At 38.4% G+C, this 25,235-nt stretch overlaps 1 protein-coding gene across 5 annotated transcripts in view; it reads left to right on the plus strand.

Annotated features, from left to right (window-relative positions):
• The window catches only part of NUMB (NUMB endocytic adaptor protein), a 177,670-nt gene that overhangs the window by 92,132 nt on the left and 60,303 nt on the right, over positions 1-25,235 (plus strand). For all 5 annotated transcript variants that reach the window (XM_024737744.1, XM_024737746.1, XM_024737748.1 and 2 more), the window contains one exon: positions 18,746-18,886. In XM_024737744.1, coding sequence (XP_024593512.1) covers positions 18,761-18,886 — 126 coding nt within the window. In that variant the 5' untranslated portion in view covers positions 18,746-18,760. The remainder of the gene's footprint in view (positions 1-18,745; positions 18,887-25,235) is intronic.

The raw sequence follows: 25,235 nt of genomic DNA on the forward strand, positions 1-25,235 counted from the left end.
CAGGAAAACATAGGCGAACACTCTATGGCATAAATCACAGCAAGATCCTTTTTGACCCACCTCCTAGAGAAATGGAAATAAAAACAAAAATAAACAAATGGGACCTAATGAAACTTAAAAGCTTTTGCACAGCAAAGGAAACCATAAACAAGACGAAAAGACAACCCTCAGAATGGGAGAAAATGTTTGCAAATGAAGCAACTGACAAAGGATTAATTTCCAAAATTTACAAGCAGCTCATGCAGCTCAATATCAAAATAACAAACAGCCCAATCCAAAAATGGGCAGAAGACCTAAATAGACATTTCTTAAAGAAGATATACGGATTGCCAACAAACACACGAAAGAATGCTCAACATCATTCATCATTAGAGAAATGCAAATCAAAACTACAATGCGGGGTCTTCCCTGGTGGCGAAGTGGTTGAGAGTCCGCCTGCCGATGCAGGGGACACGGGTTCGTGCCCCTGTCCGGGCGGATCCCACATGCCGCGGAGCGGCTAGGTCTTTGAGCCATGGCCATTGAGCCTGCATGTCTGGAGCCTGTGCTCCGCAACGGGAGAGGCCACAACAGTGAGAGGCCCGCGTACCGCAAAAAAAAAAAAAAAAAAAAAAAAATTTGTAGTGAGGTGAATGGACCTAGAGTCTGTCATACAGAGTGAAGTAAGTCAGAAAGAGAAAAATACTGTATGCTAACACACATATATGGAATCTAAAAAAAACAGAAAATGGTTATGAAGAACCTTGGGGCAAGACAGGAATAAAGATGCAGACCTACTAGAGAATGGACTTGAGAATACAGCAAGGGAGAAGGGTAAGCTGGGACAAAGTGGGAGAGTGGCATGGACATATATACACTACCAAATGTAAAATCGATAGCTAGTGGCAAGCAGCCACATAACACAGGGAGATCACATTGGTGCTTTGTGACCACCTAGATGGGTGGGGTTGGGAGGGTGAGAGGGAGAGAGACGCAAGAGAGAAGAGATATGGGGACATATGTATATGTATAACTGATTCACTTTGTTACAAAGCAGAAACTAACACACCATTGTAAAGCAATTATACTCCAATAAAGATGTTAAAAAAAGAATTATAGGGGATTGTATTTAGAAAGAGGAAAAGAAGGCCTCATCAATGAAGTGACATTTAGGTTGAGACTTGAAGTATGAGTGGAAGACATAAGTTTTTTTGGGTTTTTGTTGTTGTTTTTTAAATATTTATTTATTTATTTGTCTGTGCTGGGTCTTAGTTGGTGGCATGCGGGATCTAGTGCCCTTACCCCAGGGATTGAACCTGGGCCCCCTGGGTTGGGAGCACAGAGTCTTAACCCCTGGACCACCAGGGAGGTCCCAAAGACAAAAGCATTTTAGACAGTCGGAAACAGTAGGCCCAAAGTGGGAAAGAGCTTGCAGTTAACTGAAAGAATACTAGTTAGTTGAGGAAAGTGCCACCTCGAGGTAGGAGAGCAGGCAGGGGCTATACCTTAATACGCTAACATCTGCTTTGCGTTAGTGAAGTGCTGGCCACTGTTCCAAGCGCTTCTTGAGCATTGTGAGTAATTGTGCCATACTGACTCTCTGAATGCTGAGAGTTTGGATTTAATTTGAAGATGCATTGGGAAGCCATGGAACTATTACTCAGTGCCATGATCCATTTTTAAAGATTACGCTGGCTACTTTGTACATAGTTGATCAGAAGGGGACAGCAGAGGAAATAGAAATGAATACTAGTTGATGGTGGTTCAGGTAGGATATGAAGTAATCTTGGACCATGGTTCTGATGGTAAAGGTGAAGAGCAGTGGACAGATTTAAGATATATTTACAAGTCTTTTGTTGATGTCTTGGATGAAGGGAGAGGGTTGTGAGGGAAAGGAAGGAGTCAGATTGGAGAGGGTTAAAGAATTGAAGAGATGATATGTGTAGATAATTTGCGAAGTTATTTGTCAGTAAAGGAGAGCAGAGCTCTTTTCAACCTTCTTATGTCTATCATTTTTCCTGTGGCATTTCTGTCTTTTTAAAAAATTCTTGGAACCAAATATATTTTTATTCTAGTCTGCCTCTCCAGATTGCAGCACCTTTTTCTTATCCCACACTTGACAGATGCTTAGAGGAGGAAAGTCAGTTGAAAAGTAGGCTAGCATTCTCAGCAGTTCTGCCCTTTTTATCAAGATGTTCCTTGCTAAATTAGTCCTTGCTATATCAGAGCAAAACAATTTTGTTCTATAAGTAAAGGTTTAATTCTTGAAGGAACAGCATCTTAGGAAGTCAGTCTCTGTATATGTGTTTTGTGGGATTAGGGGTGATGGTCATATGTATTTTTATCTGTTAAGTCTCAACATGCCTTAAAAGATAAGGGTAAGAATAGCTGAACTGCAAATTTAGTTCACCAATTGTTTTCTCAGTTGAAAGGCAAGTGATCAACTAAAAGATAAAATTGGTTGTGTAACTGAAAGAAAAACTCTCAGAAGAGATAGCTTTCTTTTTTAAATGTTTCTTAAATATATATAGGTTCAGCTTTTGAAACCAACTTTGACTGCAATTTTATTTTTATCTTTTAATTTATCTATTTTGGCTGCTCCAGGTCTTAGTGGCAGCATGCGGTATCTTCACTGTGGCATGCGAAGTCTTAGTTGTGGCGTTCATGCGGGATCTAGTTCCCTGACCAGAGATTGAACCCGGGCCCTCTGCATTGGGAGTGCGGAGTCTTATCCACTGGACCACCAGGGAAGTCCCTGACTGAAGTTTTAAGTCGACAGGGTCTTTCCTCACTTTATGAAGCTCTAGTTTTCCACTGTTTTTAAGGAGTGAGTAAAGAAGCCATGTATCAAAACAAAAGGGAGAATTTTGTGGACAATATGAAAATTCGTAAAGCAGAAATCTGAAATTAAAGTCAGATAATAGATAAGGATCATGGAATACTGTTTAAATCAGTGGTTCTTAAATTTTTGGTAGTTACAGAATCCTTTGAGGTACCAAAGAAAGTTGAAGAATCTGGCCCCAGAAAGTGCACAGATACATGTGCATTTAGATTTGTACATAATCTTAGGGCATTGCTAAATCTGAAGAGCCTATGCAGTTGCCCTGGTCGAGAACACGTGGTCTGAATGGTAATCAGGGCTGAGGAGTAGAATGTGCCTAGAGAGCTTCAACATTCATACTGTGACAGTAATCTCTTCTCAAATACCAATCTTTAGGGCAGCCCAGACTCAATTTGTTGTTGTTGTTCTTTTGGGTTTTTTTGCGGTACACGGGCCTTTCACTGTTGTGGCCTCTCCCGTTGCGGAGAACACGCTCCGGACGCGCAGGCTCAGCAGCCATGGCTCACGGGCCCAGCCGCTCCGCGGCATGTGGGATCCTCCCGGACTGGGGCATGAACCCGTGTCCCCTGCATCGGCAGGCGGACTCTCAACCACTGCGCCACCAGGGAAGGCCCCCTGAGTGTGAACTTTTAAAATAAACTTTATTAGTCCTATAGGTTAAGTACTGGACATATTTGTTTCACAGTTGGTGATGAATCTGTACTTTGTTACTTTTCATTTGGCTCAGTGCCTAAGTGGAACACTGAGCTAGTGATACAACTTAATAAATTGTTTCCTGTTAGGCAGACTACGCCAGTTAGACCAATATTTAATGAAATCCACAACTCTTAGGATTCACTGATTGAGTAGGTGATTGACTGGATGACCTACCGCTAAGTCCTTTGGCCATGGTAAGCGTCTAGGATCCCTTACATTTTTTCACTTACTTAACTTGATCAAATAAAAGGATTTCTTTCCTTCACTCTAAATCTTGAAAGCAAGTTTCACATCACGAGAAAAAGTAGACATCAAAGAAAGAAAATTCAAAAACGAAATACTTCATGGTATAATATTATACTTTAAATGGTGATTTAATATGTGGCATTTTTAGCTTACATTTTTAGTGACTGAACAAATTATTATTATTACTATTATTGGCAGATGGACAGTCAGTGCAATTTTTTTCTCGTAACTTATAGAATTCTGGCGTAGAAGTGTGATGAAGAATATAGTGGAGGGCTTCCCTGGTGGCGCAGTGGTTGAGAGTCCGCCTGCTGATGCAGGGGACACAAATTGTATATATTCACATTCAACTGTGTTTGTTCAGAAAACAGTAAAATAAAAGTGAGAGTTAAAAACAATATAATTAAATTTAGATTCTCTGTTGTTCTCAATGAGTTTCTGCTGTACAGTGTTCTTGTGCCTCCCATATTGTGAGCATGCTCTGTGGTTCTAGTGCTAGGTAGATATTTTTCTCATAGCATAATTCCTGAACATTAGTAAGCTACTTCAACTGTGTTCAGTTGAAAACAGCAAACTGTTCCATATTACAAATAATCCTTGGGTGTGTTGCACTTATTGCAAGAGATTGTACTGTGGTACTCTGTGGATGATTTAAGTATTCCCAGTGTTTGGATGTCCCTGGTGGCACAGTGGTTAAGAATCCGCCTGCCATCAGGGAACACGGGTTCGAGCCCTGGTCTGGGAAGATCCCACATGCTGCGGAGCAACTAAGCCTGTGCGCCACAACTACTGAGCCTGCGCTCTAGAGCCCAAGAGCCACAACTACTGAGCCCGTGTGCTGCAACTACTGAAGCCCATGCGCCTAGAGCCTGTGCTCCACAACAAAGAGAAGCCACCACAATGAGAAGTCCGCGCACTGCAACAAAGAGTAGCCCCCGCTCTCGCAACTAGAGAAAGCCCACGCACAGCAACAAAGACCCAAGGCAGCCAAAAAAAAAAAAGTATTCCCAATGTTATTTTGAATTTATGTGATGTTTTGCTTTTAGTGCTATCTTTGGAACTTAACCCTGTGAGATTAGAGTGTCCTAAAAAGATAAATTTAGCTAATCTAAGGAAATTTGTGAGTTTATATTTTTCCAGCTATTCAGAATGGTACCCATGGTTTTATATTTTAGTTTATATATTTTTACATTTGAAACCAACTAATACTGTTTTAACAATTAGAGTAATTTTAAGATTTTCCCTAACTTTGATTTTTCTTTTTCTTTCTTAAAGGGAAACTGTCTTAAGTGTCAAGGTCAAGTTTCCTGTATGTGTCTTGTCTATATCTGTGTATATCAAGTATGTGCTATTTAGCGTTTATGGGTTTTTTTTCTCATAGTGAATTTTCTAAAGCATTGTCTTGTCCAATCTTCCTTATAATTTATATACAAGAGGGGCATAAAGTTAGAGGTGTAATTGTGTCAATAGAACAAAGAAAAGCAAACAAGTATAATTTAGAAGGAAAAAAACTCTAGAGAGAAAAGTCCCCATTTTTCTAAGAGCTGTAGCTCTCCATTAGCCCTGCAGAAGCCTCTGGTTCATTTTATTTTCTCTTTTTAAAAAAACTTAAAAAAATTTTTTTTTTTCTTTTTCTTCTGGCTCATTTTATTTTATTTTATTTGTCCGCGCCACGTGGCTTGCAGGATCTTAGTTGCCCGATCAGGGATGGAATCTGAGCCCTCAGCTGTGAAAGCATGGAGTCCTAACCACTGGACCGCCAGGGAATTTCCATCTGGTTCATTTTCGACTGGGCTGGACAAACTGAATTTCAGTAACTTTATTCTTTTTAGTAAAAGTGAGACTTAAATATTATAACTAAATGTGACTTTCTTTTCTTTCTTTCTTTCTTTCCTTCCTTTCCTTTCCTTTCCTTTCCTCTTTCTTTCTTTCTTTTCTTTCTTTCTTTTCTTTCTTTCTTTTCTTTCTTTCCTTCCTGTGCGTTGGGTCTTTGTTGCTCCACGCGGGCTTTCTCTAGTCGTGGTGAGCGGGGGCTACTCTTCGTTGCAGTGCGTGTGCTTCTCATTGTAGTGGCTTCTCTTGTTGCAGAGCATGGGCTCTAGGCATGCAGGCTTCAGTAGTTGTGGCGCATGGGCTCAGTAGTTGTGGCTCGCAGGCTCTAGAGCACAGGCTCAGTAGCTGTGGTGCACAGGCTTAGTTGCACTGCGGCATGTGGGATCTTCCCGGACCAGGGCTTGAACCTGTGTCCCCTCCATTGGCAGGCGGGTTCTTAACCAGTGCTCCACCAGGGAAGTCCCGTGACTTGTTTTTCTTACCCCTTGTTAGATATCTCATAATTATAGGTGTGTATGTATTTATATTTTTACACTCCCCGTCTCTATCCTCAGAAGGATTTTAGGTGACTTGCTTTCCACCTAATTAAAATTATAAAATAGTTGATGTATACAAAAGAATATATGTACCATATGTAGGTTATAGAGCATAATGAAATGAAAGCTTGTGTATCTTCTACTCAGCTTAAGCACTACGAAAACTTTTGAAGTCCCCATGTGAACCTTTCCCGATTATGTCCCCCTTTCTTTTCCCTCAGAAGTAACAGTGCCCTTAATTATGTTTATCATTCTCTTGTTTTTCTTTCTATTTCTATACACATATCCCTAAATGTTATCATGTTTAGTTTTGCATAATTTTGAGAGGTAATGTGAGGGGACTAAGAGCACAAATTCTGGAGCCAGGCAAATCTGCCACTTAACTAACCATGTGATTTGGGCTAATTACTTAACTTTTCAGTGCTTGTTTCCTCATTCATGAAATAGAGATTAAAAATAGAATCTACCTGATAGGGCTATTGTGAGAATAAAATGAGTCATTATATGCAAAGTGCACAGTGTACAGTGCCTGGTACGCAGGCAGTATTCTCTGAGTTGTTAGTATTTGTATGAAGGAATCATAATATAAACAGTTTGCTTCCCTCCTCCCTCAACATGATTGTGAGATTCATCCATGTTGATAGTTATAGCTGTAGATGAGTTATTTTTACTTCTTTTTCTCTTAATTAAATTTTTTATTTTTAAGAGTGTTTAAATTGAGGTCTTATTTTTATTTCTGCACGGTATTCTAATAGTGTGAATATTCTCTATTGCTTGTGTTGATGGATAATTAGATTCTAGTGTTTATTTTACTGTTACAAATAATAAACAATGCTACGCAGACATCTTGCACACCTTCTTGTGCACATGTTTAAGAGTTTCTCTAGGATACACACCTAGAGAAGGAACTGCTGAGTTGTAAGGGTATGTGAGTCTTCAACTTTCCTAGACAATGCCAAATTACTTATCAAAATGGTTGCACTAGTTTATGCTCCTGTAAGAGTAAAGGAGTGCCCATTGCTCCATATTTTATTGTCTGATTCTTTAATATTTGCAAAACTGGCAGATGTAAAATGGTATATAGTGTCTTTTTTAAATCTATTTATTTTTGGCTGTGTTGGGTCTTTGTTGCTGCACGCAGGCTTCCTCTAATTATGTCGATGGGCTTCTCGTGGTGGCTTCTCTTGTTGAAGAGCTTGGGCTCTAGGCATGCAGGCTTCAGTAGTTGTGGTGCATGGGCTCAGTAGCTGTGGCTCACGGGCTCTAGAGCGCAGGCTCAGTAGTTGTGGCTCACAGGCTTAGCTGCTCTGTGGCATGTGGGATCTTCCCGGACCAGGGCTCGAACCCGTGTCCCCTGCATTGGCAGGTGGATTCTTAACCACTGCGCCACCAGGGAAGCCCAGAGACAGTATTTCTTAACAATCTGTAAACTTGCACATGAAAGTCCTGTTAAAGTACCATTCACAGTGGATGCCTAATATTTATTATTTTTTCTTGTTCTTTTTTTTGTCTTTCCTGGGTAGAGCAAATTACCACGTGTACTTGTAATCCTTCATACACTCGTATACCTAGGTAGTGTTCAAGAAATCTATCTTGTCAAGCATGAGGTTAATTACCATGAAAAGTATGATAATTTAGCTGATCTTTTGATTAATATTATAGATAAGATTTCCTATTTGAAACAGTCGAGCAGATACTTTCAGAAAACTGCCTTTAATTCCAGCACTGGAATTTAGTACACCTTTCTCCCATTTAAATACTCTAAATCTGATTTCAACAGATATTATATCAGCAAATAGTGCATTTTCTAGAGCAGGCATGAAAACAAGATTCAGGAGCACTTCTAGTACTAACCGTCTGGATTCAGTTCACTGTCATCTGCTGGATTATTATAGCCTCCTAATTGTCTCCCTGCTTCTTTCTTGTTCTCTTCAATCTATTCTTAACCCAGCAGCCAAATGTAAAATATAGGTGCTTCGTTTTAGAACCCTCCAGTAGCTCCCCATTTCTCTCAGAGGAAAAACTAAAGTGTTTGGCCCACAGGGTCCTATATTAGTTTGTCCTTTATAACCCATCTGGTCTCATCTCTCCTATTCTCTTGTCTTCATTTTGCACTGGACACACAGACCTTCTTTTGTTTGTCAGACTCTCTAGGCAAGCTATCCCTTCATGACCTTTGCATTAATTATTTTCTTCTTCTGGAACGCTCATCCTACTGCATGGCTCACTTTTTTACCTTCTTCAATTCTTTGCTCAAGTGTTACTTTCTTGGTTTAAAATTTCATCCCTGCCTCCAGTACTTCTAATCCCTCTCTTAACCCTGTTCATCTTTTTCTGCATAGCATTTACCACCTCTAACATACCACAGAGTTGGTGGTGTTCGGGTAAGTGTTTCACAATTAGTTCTCCAAGTATAGTTCCAACATGAACGATGGTTGATATTTTTGCTTGTTTAGTAAGATGAAAGTGAAGCAATGAAGATGTGTGTCAAAATTTCACTCATTTGTCATTGACGTAAGAGACTTCTTTGCTGAATCAGATAATAGTTTTCAAGTAATGGAAGAATATTTCCTCAAAATTTTTGTGCTATTCACAATGTAATGGTTATAGACACCACACACTTTTAAGTTCAATCTGCATCTTAACATTTTCTCTATCAGTTTCTTAGATCTAGACAATCACAGAACAATAAATCAAGCAGTGATTGGTAGTTTTTGCCAAATTCTGTAGTGTAAATACTTCTGCCATGGCCGATTTCAAGTTACCAGCATGAAGTCACTGAACTGAATGTGTTGTTGGGAAGAGATGTACAATAGCCCGGCATTAGATAGTATTTCTACCTTACAGATAGAAAATCATAAATAACCCCAAAAGCATAGATAATCGTAAAATGTAGTTAAAAATATAGGAAGTGATGATTTTTTACCTTTGTTTTAAAGTAACTTATATAATTATAAGTTATATAACATATAATTATAACATATAATTTAATTTGTAATAAAGGCTATGTTTAGCACCCAGTTCACAAACTTGCTGAAAATTTGACAGTTGGATCTTGTCAGTCAGAACACCACTGTGAATAATCTGGCTATTTATTTTCTGTCTGTCTCCTTCATAGAGGCAGGGGTTTTCTTCTGTATTGGTTACTGCAGCATGGCATGGTAGGCAGTCAATAAATACTTGGTGACTGAATTTTAATTAAAATATTTGAGGTCTTTTATATATAATTTAACATTAATGTAAATAAATGAACTAGGTGCTGAGTGAAAAATAAATTTTGTCTTCAAATAAATTGAAACTTTTTTCTTCATTTTTAAATATGAAGTTTTGATTATAACTAGCATAAAATTCTTGTTTCTCTGAATTATTGACCTAGATTATAAATAAAAGCATGCTACTCTGAAAGGGATGGAAAGATTTTCAAATTTGCCTTGCTGAGAGAAAGATATCATGTGATCCCTCTTTTATAAAAAGAAGAAATTGAAGCATATATGCATAGAAAAAAAACAAAGGCTAAAACTCTAAAATGTTGATGGAGGTTATTTCTGTTTAGTGGGATTACAGGTCATTTGTATTTCATTCTTTGGATTTTTCTGTTTTTCCTGTTCTTTACAAGTCACATCTATTACATGAGAAAATTATTTTAAAATCAGCTTCCTTATCATACCCTAGTGTAGTATTTTAGTTAAATGAGGAGGAAAGTAAAATATTACAAGTAGAATATATAGGGTGAAGAAAGAGAAAGAAGTGAGAAAGCCACAGAATATTTGAAAGGTCTGATCTTCATAGGATTATGCAGGAAAGCATTGGGAGACAAGGCTGGACTGTTGAAGATCCTGAAGTTTAATGTCTGAGTCTGGCATTCAGCAGCCTCCACAACTTGAACCCAACCTTTTTCCAGCCCAACAGTTTTTGAACACATTCAAGGAAGAATTTTAGGAATATTAATCTGGCACAACTATGTAAGGAGATAGAGGAAAGAGGACTTGGAGTCCAGGGGCTGTTGCAGAGGTTCATGGATGAAGTGATTTTTCTGCCAGGGCAATTAGGAATAGAAATGCTGAATGGCTGAATACCAGAGATATTGATACCTATTCCCATCCAATAGCACCTGTTGATGGACTTGGTATGGAAGAATTATGAAAAAGTGTCAGAGATGAACCTTAGAGTATGCTCTTCTCATTTCAAAGCTTTGATGGATGTAAAGGTGTTACATAGAAATAGGGAAGTCAGGAAGAAGAGCTTGTTTGAAAGGAAAGATAAATTGATTTGGAGACATTTGAATTGGAATTGGAAGTACAAGACTAGAAATCACAAAGTAGTCAGGGCTAAATATAAACTCTGTGGGAGATAGAGAAAGAAAAGAATTTATGCTTATAATTAGTTGAATTTTAACCAATTAAAAAAAAATCTCAGTTCAGTATATAATCTGTGAATTCGGAGAAGGAAAGGTACAGTTTGTCATGAGCTATAACCTTACATATTAACAGGGACATTTTTAGTTTGCTAATAAGGTGACTTATGTTGATTGATTTTCACATGTTGACTAACTGCATTTATTAGAAAAACTCCCATGTAGTCATGATATATTTTTAATGTATTTTTTAAGTTTGATTTGCTAAAATTTTGTTTAGAATTTATGTATGTTCATGGGAGATATTGGTCTATCTATTTAAGAAGCTTAAATAATGTCTTTGTTTGGTTTTGGTGTCAGGTAATCTTAGCCTGATAGAATGATTTGAGAAATATTCCCTCCTCTTCAATTTTTTGGGAAGAGTTTGTGTAGAATTGGTATGATTTCTTCCTTAAATGTGTGGCAGAATTCACCAGTGAATCTGTTTAGCCCAGGAGTTGTATTTGTGGAAAGATTTAAAACTATAAATTCAGTTTCATTAATAGATATAGGACTATTTTGGGTTATCTATTTCTTCTTGAATAAGCTATAACGTTTGTAACGTTAAAGGAATTTTTCCATTTCATCTGAGTTGTTGAATTTATGGGCATAAACTTGTTCATAATATTCCCTTATTATTTTTAATATCTGTAGAATATTAGAGACGACACCTCTCTCATTCTTGATCTTGGTAATTTGTATCTTTTTTTCCCCCTAAATAGTCCAGCTATAGGTTTATCAGTTTTTTTTTTTTTTGTGGTGTGCGGGCCTCTCGCTGTTGTGGCCTCTCCCATTGCGGAGCACAGGCTCCGGACGCGCAGGCTCAGTGGCCATGGCTCACGGGCCCAGCCGCTCTGCGGCATGTGGAATCTTCCCGGACCAGGGCATGAACCCGTGTCCCCTGCATCGGCAGGCGGACTCTCAACCACTGCACCACCAGGGAAGCCCGGTTTATCAGTTTTTTTAATCTTCTCAAAGAGCCAGCTTTTGGTTTCCTTTTCTCTATGTTTCTATTTTCCTACTTTATTGTTTTCTGCTTTGATTCCTACTATTTCCTTTTTTTCTGTTTACTTTGCATTTCTTTGTCCTTTTAGTTTTTATAAGTAGAAGCTAAGGTAATTGTTTTAAGTAAGACCTTTCTTATTTTCTAATATAGACGTTTAGTGCAGGGTTTCTCAGTAGTGACACTATTGACATTTTAAGCTGGATAATTCTTTGTTGTCAGGGGCTGGCCTATGCATAGGATGTTTAACAGTATCTCTGGCCACTATCCATGAGATGTCAGTGGCATCTCCCCTAGTGACAACCAAAAATGTCTCCTCCAGATATTGCCAAATGCACAAGATTGCCCTTCCCACCCCCGGTTGAGAACCACCGGTTTAGTGCTATAAATTTCTAAGTACTGCTTTTGTTACATCCCACAAATGTTGATATATTTTGTTTTCATTCAGTTCAGAATACTTTCTAAATTCCTTTTCGATTTCTACTTTGACCCGTGGGCTATTTTGAAATGTGTTATTTAGTTTCCAAATATTTGGCAATTTAATTCCATTGTGGTCAGAGATCATACTTTGCGTGACTTGAAGCCTTTAAAATCTGAGACTTGTTTTATGGCCCAGAAAATGTTCTGTATTGGTAAATGTTCCACATGCACTTGATTAGAATGTATATTCTGTTGTCATTGGGTGGAATGTTCTATAAATGTCAGTCAGGTTATGTTGGTTGATAACTGTTGTTCAAGTCTTGCTGTTTATATCCTTGATGGTTTTCTTCCTACTTATTCTATTACTTATTGAGGGGGGCATATATAGCCACTCTAGCTTTCTTTTGACTTGTATTAATATGGTATACTGTTTTCTATCATTTTACTTTTAACCTATTTGTGTCTTTACATTTTAAGTGGGTTTATTTATTTTTGAATTTTATTTTATTTTTATATTTTTATACAGCAGGTTCTTATTAATTATCCATTTGATACATATCAGTGTATACATGTCAATCCCAATCTCCCAGTTCATCACACCACCACCCCACCCACCACTTTCCCCCCTTGGTGTCCATACATTTGTTCTCCACGTCTGTGTCTTTATTTCTGCCCTGAAAACCGGTTCATCTGTACCATTTTTCTAGGTTTAAGTGGGTTTATTGTAGGCAGCACATGGTTGGGTCTTGCTTTTTTATCCAGCCTAATGAAGAGTTAGTCTGTTTGACTACTGGGGAGCTAGTGTCACTGCTGAAGGTACTGTCTCCCCTAACAAGTCTATTCCACATTTCACTGGGGGAACATATGGCGATGGGGGCCAACACTCAGGACCATGGTGGACAGGGTGGAGGGCTGGTGAGTACTGTTGTATCATCCTTGCTGTGCCTACCTGGGACCGGGCAGAGGCACATGAAGGCAGGCCAACCCTTTGGGGACCCTGTAGGAAGCCAGCAACTCTGCCTGAGAGAGATGAGACTTTTGGAATCTGACTTACATTGTTCCTGACCAATCAAAACATTCACTGGCCTTACTACTCAGCTGAACCAGTTGTTGGATTGTGGCCGGTCAAGGGGTAGATCCTAGGCTAGGGGCTCAGCACAGTGGCTGTTTACTATCTAGAATGCAAGCATTGCAAAAACTTAATCACTGCTATGGCTATGTTACTTCATACTGGCCAGTTACATAGTGTGTGCACCTCTATTTATTCATGTTTGAGTGTGCTGGGTTTAATTCTACTTACTGTATCCTAACTCCTATTAGGAAAAATAGGGAAATAATGAGATCATCACAAGAAAAGTTTCACCTGTCGTGACTGCTTATGGTTGCCCTGATCTCTTCCCTGAACTTCAGGCTTATACATATCTCCACCTAGAAGCCCTATAAACAGACCCCTCAAATTCAACAATTCAGTTTGCTGAATTCATCTACCCAGTTTACTGAGGCCTAAAACTTAGGAGTCATATTTGGATTTCTCCCTCTTCCTCACCTTCTGTAATAAATTCCTGCTCTTGACTTTCCCCATAAAGAGAGTCCTGTTGATCAAGCAAAGCTGAGTTTATTAAACTTACTGCAGCAAGGGAGAGCACCACTTTGACAGAGCCTTGGTAGTTAGGGGAAGTTAGGAAAGGGTATTTCTAGGATTTTGAGATCTGGACTCATGTGGTTTAAGGCAGGTCCTTCAAGGTGGGGAACTGGTTGGGATGGGCAAAGTTTGTGACACAATATTTAAAATTAGTGGACTTAACAAGAAAAGGTTCTTGAAGCAGTCTGTTATCCTGTCAGGAGAGCTGTTTGCCCTGATGTACAAATTGTTTGCCCAGATAAATTAGTTTGTAAAACTTTCCTGACACAGTGAAGCTAATTCTTGGCTTACAGTCTTATCATTTTCATTTTGGGCAAAATACTTTCCTGGAGCACAGTTATATCATGTTGACTCAGTTAATTCATACGTTTCCTGAATCTGTGTTTTGTTGATGCTGTTACCTCTACCTGAAATATCTTTTCCCTCCTACTCTACACAGTATGTGGCTAATGTTTGTTCTTTTAAAACTTAGCTCAGATAGTATCTCCTACAGGAGATGTTTCCTGAACCTAGACTGCTTCTAGGCCATACTGTGTATAGTATTATTATTCCATTCCCCATATTGTGCAGAAATTAACCTTTTATAAGGGAAGAGAGCCACCAAAAGGCAAGTTGTCTTACGAATTTCTGTATCCACTAGCATTAGTAACAGGGCCCAGCACATGGTAAGTTTTCAAACAGTTTTTACTGACCCAAACAATTTGGGTCAGGGGGGGGAAGACTGAAGGAATAGGAGATAAGAGGTGATGATTTTTTTTTTTTGCGGTACGCAGGCCTTTCACTGTTGTGGCCTCTCCCGTTGCGGAGCACAGGCTCCGGACGCGCAGGCTCAGCGGCCATGGCTCATGGGCCTAGCCGCTCTGCGGCATGTGGGATCCTCCCAGACCGGGGCACGAACCCGTGTCCCCTGCATAGGCAGGCGGACTCTCAACCACTGCGCCACCCGGGAAGCCCAGAGGTGATGATTTAACTTTAAATTAATGTGATTGAGACAGCGTTGATGCACCCAAACATAGGAATTTGAGTAAGAGAGTAAGACTTAAGAGTACAATTAGGAAATGATCATAGTTGGGGTAATAGTTTGTGTTGATTATTTCTCCAAGAGTGATAATGCACAGAGAACACCAGTGGAGGACTGATATTTGGGGAATACCCTCAATGTGTAGGAGAAAGTAGAGGAAGACCTCAAAGGCATCAGTAGAGACAGAAGTGAAGAAGATATAGCAGTGGAGTAGAGTATGGGGACAGGGAAAGGCAGGGAGGAAACACGTGTACAAAGGAGAGCTGGAATTGTGGTGTCAAATTTTGTAGAGCATTTAAGGAATGAGAACTGTGAAAAGATTTTCTGAATTTGGCAATTAAGTTGTACCTAGTGACCTTTGAAAATTCTAGTAGAATGGGGATTTCATTTTTAAAAAGTTTAGAAAGGACAAAATAAGTTGGTTCTCAGGTTTTATAGTTACAAAAATATATTCTTTACCTATATTCAACCAGGACTGTCACAAGGGGTATGATTTTCTTTATTTGGGAGTAAAGTTCAACCTTGCTGAGGACCAATAGTAAACGTTACTTTGAATTAACTTTTTTTATTTTTTTCTTATTATCTGTTTTTTTTTTTGTAAGCAAAATCATTATACATAGATTACTTGAAAATAGAATGTTTGTGACAGGGCGAGAGAGAGTCATGGACATATACACACTAACAAACGTAGTAAGGTAGATAGCTAGGGGGAAGCAGCTGCAAGGCACAGGGATATTAGCTCGGGGCTTTGGGACAGCCTGGAGGGGTGGGATGGGGAGAGTGGGAGGGAGGGAGACGCAAGAGGGAAGACACATGGGAGCATATGTATATGTATAGCTGATTCACTTTGTTATAAAGCAGAAACTAACACTATTGTAAAGCAATTATACCCCAATAAAGATATTAAAAAATATATATATATATAAGGTAAAAAAAAAAAATAGAATGTTTGGTTTCTTCCCTGTATTAATTATTATCTTAATTGCTAGATTATTTTACAGGCCAGTGGTAGTTACTCATTAAGAAGTAACAAGATACTATCATTGTGTATTTTCACTTTGCCAAGTTCATTTTAGAACAATTATAATTAATATCACTAATTTTCAAAAATTTCTGGCTGTGAAACCCTTTCCTTAAACTTTTACATGGAACCCCAACATGTAAATCAGAGAAAGTGGAGCTTGTCTGTTTGAAGCTGTGACAGGGACCTGAAGCTCCTCCTGAGAGTTTTGTCCAGTCTTCTAACCTTCTCTTGCCTTCCAAACAACTGGTGGTCCTGGGGACTCCTCTGTGGAAATCCTAGGGCTACCTAAAGCATAGTTCAAGAATCACTGACACGTAATTTTCTTTGTAGAAATGCTGATTGCAAAGCATTTTAGTACTGAAAGTGACATGATATTTAGACCCCCCAAACCAATTGACACTTCCAGTCTGTTCTCTTATTGGTCAGTAGAGTGGTACAACAATAAATAGCTGCCCAAGAGCAAATAAATTTGTAATAGAGCTATTTAGACAGAGGTTGGATGTCTTCCTCTAAGGAAAGTTGTCAAAGTAGTTCCTTTGTCAGTGGGAGGTTGGCCTACTATTAAATGCAGTCTCTTCCAACATCGATGATTCTCTGGTCTTACATGTCTACATTTATCCTACCTAGTAAATATCATCTAATACGATGGGGTTTATCTTTCATTTCTTCAAATTTGTAGTATGCCATATATATGACAGGCACTGTATTAGATGCAGGGGTACTATTTAAACAAATAAGTTTAAACAAATAAGATATAGCCTACCATAAAGGAAATAGAAAATTGCTGTAAGTCTTGAGGAGTAGAGTAATAGAGTTATCCGGAGGGTGTTCATGGGAATCACGTGAAATGCAAGGACCCAGACCAGATAGGGGCTTGTCAGAAAAAATGCTAGCTTCTTTGAAGACTCTGAGCTGACTCTTTAAAGATGAGTAAACTTCAACAGAAGCAAATATAGAAAGGTCTTTCTAGGCAGATGAAGGAACATGTACAGAGGCTCTGAAAGATAGCATGCCTTGTTTGGAGAACTGTAAGTAGTTTCATATGGCTGGAGCTTAGCATGTGAATGGGGCTGGTGAGTGAAGCCAGATTAAAAAAAGGACTGTGTTTGCCATGCTTGGGAATTTAGACTTTATCTTGAAAGTGATGTGACGCAATTGAAAGATTTTAAGCAGAGTAATTGCATGGTCAGATTTGTATTTTAGAAAGCACTCTTGCAGTAGTCAGGAGAACAGATCAGAATGGACCTCTCTTGGAAGCAAAGAGACCATTAAGTTGTTAAGCTTTTGCAATGATTTAAGCAAAAATGAGGATAGTAGAACCGATGTGGTGGGTGGGGGAATTAATTCAAGATATACTAAGGAGGTAAGATCCATAGGTATTGGTCAGAGAAAGAATAGAAGTGGGGATGACTTTCAGGTGTTTGGGTTGGCCAGCTGGATAGGTGTGTGTAGTCTTTTTTTGCTAAGAGAAAGAAATTAAAAAGAAAGGAATCATATAGGCTTTTTGCCTCAAGATTCTTAGGGTGCCAACTTGAGCAAAGATACAGGTGCTTTTTATTTTCTTATATTTGTATTTGTGTATATTTTTAAAATGTGATATGAAAGTATATAACAGGACGTATTATCAAGGAAGGTTATGGAATTCTTTTTGGAAGTCTGTTAGATTAAGGCAGGCACTCATTTAAGGTAGTTTAGGAATGAGTGATCTACTTAAAGGCAAAGGGATGGATTACCTTTTGTCGAGTCCTTTGATTGTTTAATATCTACCTCATCTCTATAAATCAACTTTGAATTGAGAAATAATAAATTGATTTTTAGAAAATCCAGAGATTTTTACATTACCATTCATCTGTCAGAATTTTTACCTTTTAAGAAAAACGTGTGGTAAGATTGGCCTGTCTGTGTAAATTAGCTAATTTGGTAATAGTTCTGCTGTGGCATTATGAACTTTAAAATACAAAATGATTTTTCCTCAGAATGCAAATTTTGATTTTCAAATCTTTCATTGCTTTTAATGTGGGAATTAATGTTCCATCCCTTGTTATTTAACACTCCTGACAGAGAAGATGTTTCCTCTATATAGCTTTGTCACATCATTTTCTCAAGTTAGGATCTCTTTTTTAGGCTGGTTGAGGTGCTTAAATCCCTCATGGAAAGAATGAGCAATGCTCCTTAACAGAAAACTGAAGGTATTGGTTTCAGATTTTGAGATTCGCCCTATAAAGGGACACTTAATCATTATGTTTATTCATTGGCTCTTAAATGCTCCATTGTTTCTTATCAGATAAGTCTTCCTTCCCTGTAGTTTTGTGATTTCTACTGTACCTTTGAAAGCATTAGAGAAGTGCCTCTTCCAGTAACAAAACAAAAACACTGACTGTAGTTTAATACTTTTAAATTTACAGAGTTAATGATGAGACTTGGACCTTTGTCATCGAAAACTATTAGATTACTTTCATGTCTGTAATTATTATGAATATGAAAGTACATTCTGATGTCATACTACTTGCAAGAAATTTCTTCTTTAGAATAATGTAATCCTAGAACTTTTTCTTCTTTAAGTATGTTTAAAGGAAACTTTATTTCTTTTTATAAAATATCTTTTACAAAGGCTATTAAATTCCCTGCTTTGCTTAGTGTCTTCTGATAGTAAACCAAAAAGATCCCCAAATTTCAGTGTTCCAGAATGTTTTTTTCTTAATAAGGATCAAAGTTTTCAGAATATTTTCAAAAATTGTTAGCAGTTTATAATTTGGCTACAGGTATACATTTCCTTATTCAGGAGTTAGAATGGATTTGAGAGGTAGATCAGGAGGAATACTCATTGGATTATTGCAATTAAAGTGCTTGAAGGTTCTTAGAATAACATCTCTTCCGATCCTACAGCAGGTTATTGTTGTTTTACAAGAATAGCATTATAATTGTCTTTTCAAAAAGTGAAGTGATTTGTTTATTTGAACTTAGAGTTACTCTAAGAGGAAGTATACTAATTGCTCATTTCCCCCTAAAACAAAACCTTTAATTTGGGATACTAGTTTTTTATTAGGACGGTAATCCAAACTTTAAATATGTGAGAAAGTAATAACTTCCTTTTCATACTTCTTTTACAGCTTGTAAAAATTAAAATGAATAAACTACGGCAAAGTTTTAGGAGAAAGAAAGATGTTTATGTTCCAGAGGCCAGTCGTCCACATCAGTGGCAGACAGATGAAGAAGGAGTTCGTACTGGAAAATGTAGCTTCCCAGTTAAGGTAAGAGCTCATGTTTCTATAAATCTAGATGTGGAAAAGAATTGACAGTTTATTATATGTGAAATTCCATTAATTAGGACAGTTAAAAGAAAACACTCTAAAAGCTAATCCCTTTATATTCTGCTTCAATGATAGAATTAGTAAGAAGAAAAACAGATTATAATTAATGATTTTTCTCTTTATATTTAAATAAGAATTTCTTGTATATAATCTGGAATCACTACAAATAAAATCACTTCTTTTTTTAAATTTAATTTATTTATTTTTGGCTGCGTTGGGTCTTCGTTGCTGCGTGCGGGCTTTCTCAAGTTGCGGCGAGCGAGGGCTACTCTTCATTGCGGTGCCTGTGCTTCTCATTGTGGTGGCTTGTCTTTGTTGCAGAGCCCGGGCTCTAGGCGTGTGGGCTTCAGTAGTTGTGGCTTATGGGCTCTAGAGTGCAGGCTCAGTAGTTGTGGCGCATGGGCTTAGTTGCTCCGCATTACGTGGGATCTTCCTGGACCAGGGCTTGAACCCGTGTCCCCTGCATTGGCAGGTGGATTCTTAACCACTGAGCTACCAGGTAGTCCCAAGATCACTTCTGATGAGAATACTAATCCTGAAATACCTAAAAGTCCTGAAATATCAAGAATCACAAGAATCAAATTATTTTCAACAGGATATGCTTACTAAGTGGTGGGACAGAGGAAGCTGGCGTCTGCCTTCTTAAATACAGGCCTGGTATGTTCTAGAAAAGCTTAAATGGGAAGAGTTAAGTCAGAAGGGATTTCCTCTTTAATCTTATAACTTTTAATCATGTAGAGGTCATTTAAACTAATGCTGTCATTTGTCAGATCAGAAAAAGGAAGCTTAAAGAGGTTAAGAACATAGTGAAGATCTAGAGAAGCGGGTGCCGTGCAGGTGCTTTTTGTTACTGCTACTTGAGACTGGAGAAGAAGGGTCTGTATTTAAGGTCATGGAAGAAATAAACATACATGCTATACTGATTAGTGAAAAGAAGCAATAAATAGTATAAACATGCTATGAGATGTATTAAGTATGAGGACAAAAAATAGAAGGAACTACAACAAAATGTTAATATCTTGAAGAAAAAAATTTAGTTTAATATAAAGTGTTAGCATTTTTCTCTATTTTTTTGTATATTCTTATGTGTGAATATTCTTATTGTGATTTTCTGCTCCTTTTTACTGCCTCAGTACTATGATTGAAACATGGACTAAAGTCTCAGAAAGAAAAACAATCAATATGACAGGAAAAGTGCTTTTGAGAATCTATAGGTTAAATTAATACATGATTTTTAAAATACACAAATTATCCACAGTCTGTCAATAATGAAACATTTTCCTAATCACTTAGCTTTGTCTACGCAACTCATTTGCTGAAACTTCTTTTATAGGAATAATAAACTTAATATTTAATTTTAAATGCTTAGTATGATATTAAAATACAAACAAAACAAAACACCTCTCTTACATAAAAACTAACACTCTTCTCTGTTACCCCACACCCAGCCAAACAGTAGGTTCTTTTTTTTTTAATAAATTTATTTATTTATTTTTGGCTGTGTTGGGTCTGTTGCTGCACGTGGGCTTTCTCTAGTTGCGGCAAACAGGGGTTACTCTTGGTTGCAGTGAGTGGGCTTCTCATTTTGGTGGCTTCTCTTGTTGCGGAGCACAGGCTCTAGGCACACAGGATTCAGTAGTTGCAGCACACAGGCTCAGTAGTTGTGGCTTGTGGGCTTTAGAGTGCAGGCTCAGTAATTGTGGCTCACGGGCTTAGTTGCTCCGTGGCATGTGGGATCTTCCCGGACCAGGGCTCGAACCCCGGTCCCTTGCATTGGCAGGTGGATTCTTAACCACTGCACCACCAGGGAAGCCCAGTAGGTTCATTTTGATTATACAAATTGAGTATTAAGTATATCAAACTCGGGCTTCCCTGGTGGCGCAGTGGTTGAGAGTCCACCTGCTGATGCAGGGTACACAGGTTCGTGCCCCGGTCCGGGAGGATCCCACATGCCGCGGAGCGGCTGGGCCCGTGAGCCATGGCCGCTGAGCCTGCGCATCCGGAGCCTGTGCTCCGCAACGGGAGAGGCCACAACAGTGAGAGGCCCGCGTACCGCAAAAAAAAAAAAAAAAGTATATCGATATCGATATGGGTACTGTTACACATTGTTGATTGCTTGGAGGATACTTTGCAGCCTTGTAGGACAATTTGGAAATATCAGTTAAAATTTTAAACGCACTTTTCATTTGACCAGCAATTTTACATTTAAGAATTACGTTTAAGTACATCCATAGGGGCTTCCCTGGTGGCGCAGTGGTTGAGAGTCTGCCTGCCGATGCAGGGGACACGGGTTCACGCCCCGGTCCAGGAAGATCCCACATGCCAACTGGCATGAGTGATCATTCTAGCAGTTTGTTTATAATAGTAAAAATCTGGAAACAAGTTAAATGCCATCATTCTGGGATTGGGTAAAGAAATTATGGCATCAATTATGGGGAATTCTTTGACACTTAAAATAAGAATAAGGTAGATCTGTATTCACATATTTGGTAAATTATTTTGAATACCTGCTATGTGCCAGACACATGCTGAGTGGTAAGCAAATAAGATATAGTTCTTGCTCTTGTAGAGTTTATAGTCTCCTTGTGGGAGAGATAGACTTTAGTTAGATATTTGTGTTAATAATATATGATTACAAACCGAGATATGTGCTTTTTAAAACTTTTTTTCTCTCTTTTAAAAATTTTTTTTGAAATATAGTTGATATACAATGTGTTAGTTTCAGGTATAGAGCAAAGTGATTCAGTTATATATATATTCTTTTCTTTATATTCTCTTCCATTATAGGTTATTATAAGATATTGAATATAGTTCCCTGTGCTATACAGTAGGTCCTTGTTGGTTGTCTATTTTATATATAGTAGTGTGTATATTTTAATCCCAAACTCCTAATTTATGCCTCCCCCACCCCTTTCCCCTTTGGTAACCCTATGTTTGTTTTCTGTGTCTGTGAGTCTATTTCTGTTTTGTAAATAAGTTCATTTGTATCTTTTTTTTTAAGATTCCACATATAAGTGATGTCATATGATATTTGTCTTTATCTCTGTGGCTTACTTCACTTAGTGTGATAATCTCTAGGTCCATCCATGTTGCTGCAAGTGGCATTATTTCATTCTTTTTTATGGCTGAGTAATATTCCATTGTATTTACCACATCTTCTTTACCTATTCATCTGTCGATGGACACTTAGGTTGCTTCCATGTCTTGGCTATTGTAAATAGTGCTGCTGTGAACATTGGAGTGCATATATCTTTTTGGATTATAGTTTTCTCTGGATATATGCCCAGGAGTGGGATTGCTGGATCATGTGGTAGATCTATTTTTAGTGTTTTAAGAAACCTCCATACTGTTCTCCATAGTGGCTGCACCAGTTTACATTCCCACCAACAGTGTAGGATGGTTCCTTTTCCTCCACAGCCTCTCCAGCATTTATTATTTGTAGACTTTTTGATGGTGGCCCTTCTAACTGGTGTGAGGTAGTACCTCATCGTAGTTTTGATTTGCATTTCTCTAATAATTAAGTCAAGCATCTTTTCATGTGCTCTTTGGCCATCTGTATGTCTTCTTTGGAGAAATGTCTACTTAAGTCATCTAAGTAGACACTTTTGATTGGGTTGTTCATTTTTTTGATATTAAACTGTATGAGCTGTTTGCATATTTTGGAGATTAATCCCCTGTCCGGCGCATCATTTGCAAATGTTCTTTCCCATTCTGTAGGTTGTCTTTTTTTTTACCTTTTTTTTTTTTTGGCTGTGTCGGGTGTTAGTTGCGGGATCTTCGTTGTGGCATGTGGGATCTTCGTTGTGGCATGCAGGATCTTTCCTTGCAGCGCACGGCATCTTCTCTGCAGCGCGTGGACTTCTCTCTAGTTGTGGCGTGCAGGTTTTCTCTTTCTCTAGTTGAGGTGTGCAGGCTCAGTAGTTGTGGCACGCACGGGCTTAGTTGCCCCACGGCATGTGGGACCTTAGTTCCCTGACCAAGGATCGAACCCGTGTCCCCTGCATTGCAGGATGTATTCTTTACCATTGGACCACCAGGGAAGTCCCTGTAGGTTGTCTTTTTGTTTTGTTTATGGTCTGTTTTTCTGTGCAAAAGCTTTTAAGTTTAATTAGATCACGTTTGTTTGAGGTAAGTGCTTTTTAAAAGGGAATCTGGTTCTGTAAGAACGTGTAACAAAAAACTTGACTTAGACTACAGGATCAGGGAAGGCTTCCCTGAGAAAGTAAAGTTTGACCTGATATCTAAAGACTGAGTAGGAATGAATTAGGTACAAAGATAGGCAGAACATTTCAAAATTATGGAAAGTGTATAGGCCCTGGTGGTGGGAGGAAAGAATAGCAAGGAGCTAAAGGAAAGCTGTAGTATAGGAAGTTAGATAAACCTGGAAAGAAGTAAGGCAGAGCTTTGTAGGCCATGTTAAGGATTTTAGGCTTTTAGAGTAATGGGAAACCATTAAGTGGTGTGTTGTTCATTACTTGTTTATTTTATTATGATAAAATATACATAACAAAAAAATTTAATAACATTCATATTGTTGTGCAGTCATCAGCACTATCTATCTCCAGAACTTTTTCATCTTCCCGAACTGGGACTCTAGCTGCAGTTGTTTGGAGGTCACCCATAGTGGTTACAAGGAATCTGGTGAAAGATTGCTAATCCAGAGGGGAGATAATGGTAGGCTGGACTAGGGTGGTGACTGTGGAGATGAAAAGAAATGAAGTAAATTGAAAGATAATTGAGATAAAGGCAACAGGAATTGGAGACAGCTTGGATCTAGGAAATGAAAAAGGGTAGTATTAAGGATGATACCTAGTATCTTGTCCCAAACTGATAGAGGTGATGATCATTGATATAGGAAACATGAAAGAATATTCTCTCCATGTGCTTATACAGATGATTTTAGTGTATTATGAAGTGATAAAGACAAGGTACAGAGCAGTTTATAGAGAATGATTCTGTTTATGGTTAAAAAGAAAAAATGTATATGCTTATATATATGTAAGAAATATCTGTAAGAAGATGATGCAGGTAATTCTGAACTCTGAATGGTAATGAAGGATTGGGGATCTTTTACTTTTCAATATATATCTTTTGGAACTAGTGACATTTTTTATCATGAGCATGTATCATATTTGTAATAAGCATATATATATGTATATATATATGTATATTTAAAACCTCATTCACAGGATTCTGAGAGACTCGTATAGTGTTGAAATAACTGTAGTAAAGTTAATTGAAGCACTTTTAATTGCCTATGAAATATACAGCTTTAACGTATTTTATGTGAGATAAGTAAGGCTCAGTATCTTTCAGTGAAGTTCTCATTTGTCATAAGAAACAGCTGGTTGGGATGTGTTTTAGAGGTAAACACAGAAGATAAGAGATTTTTATCTTATGCAGGTAGGGCAGCTTATTTAGGGTGTTTTTGTTTGATCTTTACCAAATGGTCTTTTGAAATCCTTTCTACAAGATATTCATCCTCTGCTGTGTTGTGTTCCCCTTTCCTGCCTTCCTTCCCAACCCACCCTATCCCTCACTATCCCATACTCTTACATACAGGTGACCCAGGATAGAATAGGAGGATCAAAACCTGAAATTCTTTTCCCCTAGCCTAGAAATAGATGCATTTCCTCAGTCAGATATAACTGGGCAAATGATATCTTATCTGGGCTTGCCTTAGAAACCACTGAATTCTGAACTAGTAATGGATTGGTATAAATAAATTTCCCATGTAGGCAACTAGTAAGGTGGTGGGCATGCTTACTGAGGGAGAACATGTTTGGGGGTAGAGAAGATGAGTTCCTTTTGAGGTGCATATGAGACATGCACATGCAGATCCCCACTGACCACAAAAGCACCATGAGCTTTGATTTTGAGGTTACAAATAAACTTTAGTGAGTAGGTGAGTTTGCAAATATGGAATCCTCGAATAACAGGGGTTGGCTATGTATAAGTTAACATTAGAGTCATGAGTAAGTAAGATTGCCTAGGGGAAGTGAGAGAGAAGAAGGCCTGGGACAAACATAGAAAGGACAGGCAGTGTAATAGGTATCTTCAAAGGAGAATAAGAATGAGTAGCCAGGGCTTCCCTGGTGGCGCATTGGTTGAGAGTGCGCCTGCCGGACACGGGTTTGTGCCCCGGTCCGGGAGGATCCCACATGCCGCAGAGCGGCTGGGCCTGTGGGCCATGGCCGCTGGGCCTGAGCTTCCGGAGCCTGTGCTCCACAACGGGAGAGGCCACAACAGTGAGAGGCCCGCGTACCACAAAAAAAAAAAAAAAAAAAAA

The sequence above is a fragment of the Neophocaena asiaeorientalis genome, unplaced genomic scaffold (assembly GCF_003031525.2).
Source record: "Neophocaena asiaeorientalis asiaeorientalis breed wild unplaced genomic scaffold, Neophocaena_asiaeorientalis_V1.1 scaffold49, whole genome shotgun sequence".
NCBI lineage: Eukaryota > Metazoa > Chordata > Mammalia > Artiodactyla > Phocoenidae > Neophocaena > Neophocaena asiaeorientalis.